We start from the raw sequence: 11,860 nt of genomic DNA on the forward strand, positions 1-11,860 counted from the left end.
ATCTGCAGATTAAAAATGACAAAGCAAGGAGATATTTAAGCAGCATGAAGAATAAATCCCCTATTCCTCTCTCTCAAAAATTCCCACATATAGACCCTATGATGCAAGTTTTTATCTCTCTCATGTTGTCCTGTGTTAATCCCCTCTAGGCACTAGCACATCCATATTTCCGTGGTTTAGCAAACAAGGAGCATGAACCATCTGCTCGGCCTATTTCAAAATTTGAATTCGACTTTGAAAGAAGAAAACTGGCAAAAGAGGATATTAGAGAGCTCATCTACAGGGAGGTATGAGTTGGCAACCAATCTGATCTTTCCTTTTACCTTCTTTTGTGCCGCCACCTCCATCGTACTACAACATTGAATTTTCCCTTCACAGATATTGGAGTACCACCCTCAGATGCTGCAGGAGTATCTTCATGGCACTGACAATACCAGCTTTTTGTATCCAAGGTACTGCCAATACTTCTCCTTATTTGTCCATAGTCGTTGGTGTCTATGACCGATAACTAGTTCTTTCTAACGATTTAACTCAATTGTATGATCTTGTGAAATTTGTCCATGCCTGCTTTTTGTTGACCTGCTAACAACTAGCTCATTCTTTTGTTTTAGCACATATGTCTTAGTTATCATGCATTAAAAATAAACATTTTCATCCGTGTAATGCAATTGGAATTAGTATCTAATTGAATCTCATAAAGGAGTGATAAGAGATGTATTGGCGGTAGAAGACACAGCAACTTCAATGGTATTTGATGTTTCATTCTTTATCTGCACTTACTTTTATCTTGGATTAAGATGACATACTTGAAGTTTGATGCATAACATATGCGGTTATATCTGCCGCTGATACTTTCATGGTGATAAAAAGGGAGAAATCTGCCAGTGATGAGGGCACAAGTGTATCATAGATACTGAATATGATTCAGTCCATGTGTTAACCTTTCATTTTGTTGACTAACTGTGTGATACAAATACTTATGGCGTATTGAACCTACTTTCCAGGCATGTCTTTTAAATTAACTGTTAGTATGTCATGCGGTAAATAATCAGATCTTTTGTCATGTTTCTACGGATGTAAAATTAGTGATGAGGCAGGCTAACTTGAGAAATCCTGCCTGCTTTTTTGACATAAGATGATATTGGCGTGACGTCACTAGCAATATTTTAAGTCCTAAGGTATTACATATGAGGAAAAGGATAGATACATTTGTGAACATTGGACATTATTTCTGACGGACAAGTTTACAAGTTCTTACCATTCAACTAAACAATATTGCTGTTGCACAGAAATAAACAGTGGACAGTCATGTAGCTATTAGCTTAAGAATTTATGTTGAGAAGTGATCCTTTTCCCTATAGAACCGGTGGATTGCTTGTGGTTGCAACTATGGCCAGGGCTCATGCATGAAGCAGTGTTCTGTGTGCTCCATATGGGTCGAAATGAGCTTCGAGAATAATTCCAAATTCTATCCCTCGTATTGACACATAAGCATCTTCTATCGGGAGTTCGCAGATTCAGTTACCATGCTTTGCTATGATCATTATCAAATAGAATCTGCATTAAGTTGTATAACTACTTCAATGATGTCATTGAAGTAGTTATGCATTTTACTTGTTAGTCTTGAATATATAAGTTACACAATGCGCAAGACCATGTGACTTTAATAACTATCCTATAATCTTACAAGTAATCATTGACTCAATCATCACATTCCTGATATGGGAGGATATATTATTTGGCTTTCTTTTCCTTTTTTTTTTTCCGGGAAGAGCTTCACCATTGAACCTGTTTAGGTTGACCAGAGAATTGCTAGTTTAGATGAACTTTAGGGACGGCTAAGCAATTTTGTTCTGTCTGGATCAATATCATGATCCAACTTTTTCAACCCATAACAAGAACAGAGGTATGCTAATTATATCTCGAGTCTTCTATTATACTGCTCTTTACTTGGTCCGACTTGATAACGCTTAAATAAGTCTATGGAAGCTTAAGTGACTCAATATACTTACCTTCAGAAATGATGGTAGCTTTTGCTTTGCTTTCGCCATTTTACTGAAGAGAGGTTCTCTAATAATTCTCATGATCTTTACTTCTGAAGTCTTCCTTGTTTCTGCTGCATGTTTAGCTATATTTTTTATGCTATGCTAACATGAAGTTCGATGTGCATATATATAGTGGGGTTGACTGCTTTAAGGAGCAATTTGACTTACTTGAGGGGCACTATGGCAAAGGTGGAAAACATGTTCTCCATCCAAGGCGATATGCTTCCTTGCCTAGGTTAGTTGACCCTGATATTAAGGATTTCATACTTCAGAGCTTATTAATAGTTCTGATAAAGTGTGCTTACTCAAATAGCCTCATTATATTTTTTCTACAGAGAGCGGGTCTATGTTTCAATAGACGAGGAAACTGATCACGATGGTGAATTTGAAAGGCATGTTGAAGCAACTGTTGCTCATAGATGCCTTCCAAGCCCCCCAAAGTCACACGAGGTCAACAAAGCTGACGCCAGTATTGAAATGTAGAGCTTAGTACAACAAGCAACACTGCACGCTGCTTACTGAGAAGTGCTAGCATTAGCTTTTCCAAGTGTGTTGGGGCAATTTGGGAGGACAGTGAGGTAAATTCCTTCTCATATATAGCATGTTAATCTTGTGGAAACAACAGACTCACAAAAAAAAAGCACTTCTCTAGATATGGAATAAGGAAACTCAGTTTATCACATGGTCCCTATGTATTTGTATACATGAATCATTCTCAAACACAACATGATAAAACGCTCTTCCTCTGCCCTTCTTCTCCTTTATTGGGCAGGACGAGCAAATAAAATACATTAATCGACGAATGTATTGTTGGTTTGATATTTGTCACCAAGTCTTAGCCGATAAAATGCAATTAGATGATTGATGGTGAGCATGATAATGGTGCTCCATAATTTACAGTATTACCTGCATTTCCCATCAGGATACAACATTCAAACGGTATGATAATGGGATTAGTAGATCGTCCAAGGAGCCAGCAGCATTGTTTGCTTGACTTCTTATTCTGGATGGATGAGCTTGTGCTAGATTTCTGGTGAGTGACACTTGCTAGAATGTAACTGTAGGTGTTCTATTATTCAATGTATTAGAAACAATCGACAGTTTGGCTATCAAGATCAGCCCATTTCTTCTGTATGACGTTCAAGGCGTCCTCCCTGTAGCCCTCTGTGCTAGTTTTATATGCTTTGACAGTATCTTCAAATGCCTGAGCAACTGTCATTGATGTATATATAGTCCACTCCATTTTATTTTCCGAAAAACTGTAGTTGTTCTTTGTCTTCTCTTTTTCTTAGAGAGAGGTGAAGTTGTGTAAGTATTGCATCCTCTATGCAGAATTTGGCACCTATTTCAAGATTTTAATTTTTCATGATTTTACATGAGGATTTGGATTTGAGCAAGTGTCTTTTTCTTTTTTGAGATTCATTGCTTACTTCTATCTTTCCTTTGCAAATGTCTCAATAATGCTCCGTACTACAGTAGAGAAATTTCTATTGCAAATTAAAGAACCTTAAACATCACAAGAAGAGACGGACCCAGAATTTTTACACGACAGGGGCACAATATTCTGCTCATCCAGTGCCCCCTAAAGGCTTTTAATGTTCAGGGTGCCAAGCGCTTTAAATTAACCATTTTCAAGGTATATAAATATACATATACAAGATTTCTTGCGAAGCTTACGAGGTCCGATGATCCCTCACTATAACCTATGTTGCTCGGACTCTCCGAAAATGTGGCAGGATACGTGTCGGATCCTCCAAAAGTAGTGCATTTTTGAAGGATCCGACACAGGTGCGGCTACATTTTGAAGAGTCCGCGCAACATAGACTATAACACATAGGTTCACCTCTAATTACAAGATTCTAACACTTAAAAACTTGAGTCTCGGTAAAAGAGATAACTGTTAGCTTTGCGAACTGCAGTAGCTTGGCGTACTCGCGGATTTGCCTTTGCATATATGTTTTCTTCCTTTAACATTTGAGGTAAGGATAGTCTAAGACCATATAAATAAATAACAACTCATTTACTCAACTAATGTGAGATATTCTAACATTTGTGAAAGCTTTGAACACGTTTGCATTGTGTATATTGTGTTAGGTACAGGTATAAGTTAATGAGGTGTCTTGGGTCTATTGAATTTAAACTTTTAATTTTGGGCAACATTTTAAAGATAACAAACAACATATAATTATTGTTAACATATTAAAAGATGCCAGCTTAAAGTAATAGCTACCTGATTAAACAACGGATTTTCAGTAATATGCATTTTATGCATTTCAATGTGCTAAATACTAATGAGAAATCAATGAGAAAAGGCCAATTAGAATTTACCATAAGTTGAGGGGCTGATGTGTATCGAATATAAGTTTGTAACTGATCGAATCTGTTAAGTAGTTAGCTGTGTTAGTGGTAGTTAGCTAAGCTCACACAATGTATAACGGAATCTCTCTTCCTCTACATTCTTTCTACTCAAACCGTTGTTCATTTACTTTTTTTTTTTTTTTTTTATTATGTTGTAAATTAGATAGAAAACTGGCGGAGGAGTTTTTTTTTTTTAATTTTTTTTATTTTATAAATAGAATTTCCCAGATTTTCTGGGGTGTTTTATTTATTTCCAAAAGATAGGAGGGGGATGTGATCCTTACCTCCAAGGATTACAACACAGTAACATATTATAAAAGCACGAATGTTAGAACGTTAAATGTCAAGCGACAAAAATACCGTCGAAACATTGATCGACATTTATACCCTTTATTATTTATATATTAATTTTCATAAGTAATCATAAGAAAAGGGCACAATTGAAAATACAACACTACAATTTAAGTTCTACATCAACACGAATATTATCTAGGGATAGAATTCCTTTTCAATTTAAAGTCAAGTTAATAGTAAATAGAGGGTAAAAACTTATCCGCACCAGGTGTTTACCCTCTTAAATACTTAAATACTTAAATTCTCATCTAAACCCTCTTAAATATTTCTTATGAATATTTAACATAATAATCGTTTTCTTCTTGGTATTGCTATCTCATTATTTTCTATATGGTATCAGTCTTACGACAGTCAAATTGGTATTGCGCATAAATTCAAGTTTTTCCGCAGCAAAAACGAAAGTCAGTCAAATTATAATATTTAACATAATAACCTTATAATATTTAACATAATAATCTTCAGAGAAATGGTATAAACGAAATACTGCACTTAATCCTATTAATTTTAGAATATCCATGTTAGGCCAACTTTTATGACATACACGTTTGGCAATATTTACTACTATTAATTTAATCATATTAATATTTTGACATGGACAACGAGCAGTAGGAGTGTCAATGGTTCGGTTCGGTTCGTATGTACGCATACCTTACCCTTACCTGGCGAGGTAGAGGCTGTATCCAATAGACCATCGACAATATTAATATAGGTACTTTATAGGACATAACAAAACTCTCTAGAAATTTTTATTTTTTAAAGGGTGATGAATTAAGAAAAGATGAAAGATAGTCAGGGTATAGATCCATCAATTATTCAACAGCAGCACAAAAGAAACTAAGTAAATAGAAAGAAAATATAAATAACAAGAGTGGAAAGATATTAATCAAGGTGGGATTCAAGAGAAGATTAAATATTCAAAAGATAAATCTAAATCATATGAAAGGAAACATATACGATACATTGTAGTTTGCTACTCATAATCGCAAGAATATACCTCCTTGTGTCTTGCTAGTGAATATGCTGCAAATAATATAGTTTCAATAGGAGTAAGATAATAGGTTTGTGAATTAAAATTTTGAGTTTTTATTACTTGTTGGCTTGTAACCATTTTCATAATTCCAAGTCCCAAAGAAAACTTCATGCTTTATTATTTTTAAACTTAATATATAAATATATTTTCTATAATAACTTTATTCGGTACGGTTTGGTATTTTTTCGCTTTATTTTTGTAAAATTAAAAACCTACCTTAATTAACGGTACGATTATATATTTATATAAAAACCTACGGTTTTATTAAAAGAAACCTAAAAATTGGCTCGGTACTGTACAATTCAATCGGTTTAGTCGGTTTTTAAATATCCATTGACACCCCTAACGAGCAACATCAATATTATTATGAATAAGTTGATCTCCTTTTCCCTTTTCTATTCGAGTGGGGAGTTCTTTGAGGGGGGATGTCGAGGGTCTATCGGAAACAGCCTCTCTACCCCAGGGTAGGGGTAAGGTCTGTGTACCAACTATCCACCCTAAACCCACTAGTTGAATTATACTGGGTTTTGTATATATATACTTACCAAATATTATTCATAAATTTTTTGTAGTATTAACAAACTACAAGCAATAATCAAAACAAATAACTAAGAAAGTATTAAGATTATAAATGTATGGGAGAGAGGAAGAAAAATAGTTGGTAAGAATTAATAATACTAGTATTTCTACGATCATAAAGATCCAAAAGTGGAGTATCAAAACGTATAGTTATAGAAATGGTGGAGGACTATTATTGAAAATCTTAATATTTGCTGATTGATAACTTATTGTACATAATTTAAGTTATATACAACAACATTTAATTTTTTTTTTAAATTGTATCGTGTAATGTTTTTAAAGAATATTTTACCTTCTTATTTAGAATTAAATTAATTTAATTTCAAGATTCTTATTTGATTCTAATTTGCAGTCATATATTTATGCGTTAGTTTAGAAAAATACAAAATTTTAAAATCTTTATTTGTTTCTTAAACTTAATACTCTATCAAATAAATTGGTACGAAACGAGTGTTTGTATAAAATTCAATTTAATCACCTTAGTAAAATTATTAGTACTGCATATAAACAAGGATATACTATAACGGATCACTTACCGTAAACTGTAATTACAACTCAAATAATCACCATTTCTGTAACTACCTAACCACTAATCTCTCTCTCTCTCTCTATATATATATATATATAGTTGTTCTAACTTCTAACTTCTAAGAATAGTTTCAGTTTTATTTTCCAAAAAAAAAATCAATATGGCTAGAAGGACATATGCCATGAAAGGACGACAAGCTTGGATTAACTTCACTCCGCGAAAAGCACAATTGAAAGTGAAGATATTTAGCCCTTTTCGTCTTTTTTTCTTTAATTTTGATCGTAATTTTCTTGTACGTTGGGTTATTTTTTGTTTAAGTTTACATTTTTTTTCTTTCTATTTTGTGTTCTTTTTTTTTTTTTTTCGCTTCATTTTTCTAGTTTTTCTCTCTCTTTTTTCCACTTCGTTTTTAGCAATGTCTTTGTCTTTGAGGAAGTTTATGGTTCTAGATGATTCTACTGCTGGTTCTAATCAGAAACCAGAGCAAAATTCAAAAGCTGTGAGTAAAGAAAAATTAAAGTAGAATTCATATTTATTTTTCTGTTTTATTATACCTTTATTTTCTTGACTGTATTGATTTATTTCCTGGTAACAGAATGCATGGATATGCATAGGAACATGCGTTTGGAAACGAGAAGATCTGGATAAAGCTAGACGTTTCTTCAGATCTAGCCTTGAACAGGTGAATTGATTCGATATTGTGTGTGTGTGTGTGTGTCGGTATTAGTGAGTTTGTGCATTAGTTTGTATGTGTGTGTATGTTTGTTTGAACTGATTCAGTATTCTAACGTCTAATTATTATTTTTGCTTTTCTATTAACTGTTGATTAACGTAATCAAAATTGGAACATAGCTTAAGTTGAATCGCTATGTGGTGGAAGCTTGGATAAGTTGCTCCAAATTTTGCCTTGAACAAGTCATTTTATATGTTGCTTCTTGGATTTTAATTACAAGTTCCATTAGTTATCAATTTAGTCCAGAAACTGTGATGCATATATTTGTATTTGTTGTGTTCAGGATCCAAAGAACAGGAAGCTATTATGTCAATTATCAGTGCTTGAAAGAAGCCAGTGCATAGGTGAAACAGGTGAAATTTTGTGGCGATATATGATTATTCTTTTATTTGTACATTTGGAACTTCTAGCAATTTGAATTTTGAACCTTAATCATGGGATGTTCTTCTATAGAAAGACTATATTCACATAATCACATTTTTCCTAAGTGTCATAGCATTATCTGACTGTATTCTACTTTCCAGAGGTTGAAAATCCAGAAGAAATAACAGGTGAAAGTATCAAACATGCCAAGGAAGCAATTGCTCTGGATGTCCAGGATGGAATATCATGGTGTAAGACTGCATTTTATGCTCCTTGGATATATTTATTTGTATTTGATGCATATGTAGCAGTTCCTGAGAACTTATATATAATGCTTTAAGGAAGAATGATAAGTTTCTTAGTCCATGTCAGGATTAATGATTTCCTACTAACCTGTGAGCTGCACTAGTCTATGATTAACTGTCTTCTTTGTTTTGTTCAAATCGAGTGCTGAAAATTGTGTTTATCAACTATGCCGTGATGTCTGAATGTCCAATAAGCATGTCTTTTTGCTCTTAATCTTATCTAATTTGTCACATTATATTAAAGGAAGAAGTGGATTTCTTCTCATGTGATACATATTTGCTAGTATACTCACCTTATTATGAGGGGTGCGATACGTTCTTGTATTTCACTTGTAAGCTCAGTTATATCAGTATTTTACTTCAGTTGGTTTTTGTAATTGATATCACAAGATCAGTTTTCTGTTACATCTATATGACTGGAACTTTGGATCATAATATGCTTCTTCAGTCAACTAAAGCATACAAGAATTCTGTGAGTACTGCAATACTCTGCAGTCTCTCTCTTATCATTTTTCTCATGGAGTTCAGGATTGTTTATAGACTGTTTTGTAGTTTCTGTCTTTGGTCTATATTTCTTACTCAGAGCCTCCTCAAATTTTGTGTTCTGTTTCAGGCGAAAGACCAAAAGATGACGCACAGTGCTGAATTGTGGTACAACTGCTCCATGGTAAGAATTATGGATAAGTGTCCATACACATATCTACATTTTAGCCTTATCATACAACTTATAAATAGGCTCATGATTGCAAACAGAGCATCAGAAATCCTTGCTTCTAACACGCCTCTCTTCTTTCTATGGTTTCCAATACAATTTTAGTTGAGTTTCTTCTTATAATAGGCGCTTGAAGCTTGAGCATGTTTATGCTTAGTCCTGGAAGACCAAGAGTTTATATTTTCTTCACCGTGACATTTCATGTCCGCTTATATATGTCTGCTTATTTTCGCTTGCCTCATTTTCAAAAATTCAATGCCATGTTTTTGTGATTCTATAATTTCGATTATACACAGGCATACAAGTTTCTTGAGAACGCCCTCACTGGACTGATAATGGATCCTAATCTTAAATCTCTAGAGTGGACATTGAATCTGTGTGATGTTCTCGACTATATAAACTCTTTGCTTCAGGTAAGATTGTTTACTTGTGGCTATTTAGATAAAACTATCTGCAGTCGTATTTTACTTGATCAGGTGGTGTCATTAAGAATGTAATTAGATTTCTTAGGGAATTATGTTTAAGTCTCAGCAAAAAATATCAGGTTAAAACAGTTAGTTAAGGTGTGCCATAAATAGATTTTTATGCATATTCTCAGAAAACATTACCCTGTCTTTCAGAAACTGAATGATGCTAAGCAGCTTTCTTCTCCAACATCATCACCACTTGCTTCTGTTGAACGTAAGCTTTATATATGGATTTTAAGATATTTATCCAAAAACAGTCTGGTATTGAATTAAGCTTCTAATCCTTAAATAATTTTTGTAGTGGATCCTTCCTATGAGAGAGCTAATGTCAATCGCCTAACTGAAGGTCTTAATGAAGGAAAAGCAGTCACAGCAGTTAAGAATCTGAGCAAAGGTAAACTTGGATCATTGTACTATCTTTGTTTTTTTCCCCTTTGCTTTCATTGCTACGCTGCTTATTCCATTTTATCTCAAAAGATTGGTCAATTCAAAAGTTATACTATATGTTGGTTTATATTTCAACGTTTCATGTGTCAGCTCCACTTTATATGATCTCTTAATTTTGTGGTGTCATTCCCTCTTATAATGTTGTAATAGTATTACTAGGTTGGCCAGCTACATTTTAGATGCAAAGTTAGCAACTAATCACCTTTTCTCCAATTGCCAAAACCAGACTATGGCCACAACAATAATGGAAAAACGTTGGCCGAAATTTCTACCAATTGAGAATTCAGAAGAAGTGATTAGCACTTTGCGATAGCAAGCATGATAGTCATTGTTGAAGTCTTTGTGTTCCCCAAGTGATTACACTCTATTCACATGTTAGTTTTTTTTTTATTGCAGCACTCTCAGTCCAAATGAGTGGATTTTCTGCAACTTGGAGCAGCTGTCTCTCATGAACATGCTAATCATCCATCTCATGGAAGGATAATGAGTTTCTGTTCATTTCTACTTGTCTAGAATAATACTGGTCGTCAACTGTGATGGATTTCAAATGTAAATAGTAGTAAAAGAAACAAAACTTATCAAATCTGTTGAATGCTAATCAATACTTCACACCAGTAAAGCAATATGCATTAATTCTACAGCTGTCGAATCAATCATCTTTAATTCTTGAATGTTTGTCAGTTACTTTAGCTCATTATGCTGACATGAGATGAGCTCTTCTTTTTGATAGAACAGAACGCTCTTCTCAGCACACTCATCTTGTGTGCAAATACATAAATATATATACAGGAGTTTCTTGGAGAATAAGACTCCAAAATAGTCACTTGTTAGGACTCCTAATGAGATAACAATTACACCAATTCTATCCAAATACACTTCAACAATTCCTACCTGACATTATCCTTACATACCCCCTCAAGTTGAGCAGGGTGTGGAACAACTGTCAACTTGCTCTTCAAGTCCAGGAATCGGACCTTCGACAAAGGCTTGGTGAGCGCATCGGCCACTTGATCATGAGAACTCACATACCTGACCGACAAGGACTTTGCACGAACCTTGTCACGAACAAAATGAAAATCGATTTCCATATGTTTCGTCCGAGAATAAAAAATGGGATTAGCAGTTAAGTAGGTTGCACTAAGATTATCACACCAGAGAATGGGAATAGAGGAGGTGAAGCAGCCAATCTCTCGAAGGAGAAGCTCGACCCATGTTTCTCAGATGTAGCAGCAGCTAATGCACGATATTCAGCCTCTGTGCTCGACCGCGATACAGATTTTTGCTTCCGAGAAGCCCATGAAATCAAATGGGAGCCAAGAAAACTGGTAAATCCAGTGGTGGACTTGCGATCATCAATATCACCTCCCCAATCCGAATCACTATAACCATGAAGCAAGGTAGAGGATCCATGAGAAAGAAATAAACCATGAGAGGCAGTAGCCTTGACATAGCGGAGAATACGTTTGACGGCAATCCAATGAGAATCCATAGGACAATGCATAAACTGTGATACTTTGTTTACCCACTACAAAAAAAGGGCCTGTTATTTTTAAGGTTTGCGGCGGTTTAAAACCCCCGTAATACGTTGTTGTGGCAGTCATTAAAACCCCCCACAATAAGAGTCGTCGCAATTTATTTGCGGCAGTTATTTGCTGACCGCCAAAACTAAGTAGCGGGGTTACTTCGCGGCGGTTGACCCCCGCAGATTTAGAACTTAAATTTGTTAAAAATACTTTTCAGTTACGAATTGCAGCGGTTGTAAACCTCCGCAATATATTTTTTTTATTAATTTATACTTAAAGCTCCTGTCAGCCATAACCTCAAGAATTTATTGAATTTTTTAATTCATATATTATTAACAAAATTACTAATTAAACTGTAAATCATAATCAAAGCAAAAAAATATATATCTAAAAGTTAAAAGATATCGATAACATG

At 34.4% G+C, this 11,860-nt stretch overlaps 1 protein-coding gene and 1 pseudogene across 1 annotated transcript; both read left to right on the forward strand.

Annotated features, from left to right (window-relative positions):
• Positions 1-2,152: 2,152 nt before the first annotated feature.
• LOC109216387 lies at positions 2,153-3,076 on the forward strand (annotated as a pseudogene).
• A 4,840-nt stretch (positions 3,077-7,916) lies between these two features.
• LOC109216388 lies at positions 7,917-10,374 on the forward strand. Its single transcript, XM_019380537.1, has 7 exons — positions 7,917-7,981; positions 8,153-8,242; positions 8,910-8,963; positions 9,305-9,421; positions 9,629-9,689; positions 9,777-9,869; positions 10,319-10,374. Exons 2-7 carry the CDS (start codon positions 8,195-8,197, stop codon positions 10,372-10,374), a joined length of 429 nt encoding a protein of 142 aa, XP_019236082.1. The 5' UTR covers positions 7,917-7,981; positions 8,153-8,194.
• Positions 10,375-11,860: the final 1,486 nt, after the last annotated feature.

The sequence above is a fragment of the Nicotiana attenuata genome, unplaced genomic scaffold, assembly GCF_001879085.1.
Source record: "Nicotiana attenuata strain UT unplaced genomic scaffold, NIATTr2, whole genome shotgun sequence".
NCBI classification, from domain to species: Eukaryota; Viridiplantae; Streptophyta; class Magnoliopsida; order Solanales; family Solanaceae; genus Nicotiana; species Nicotiana attenuata.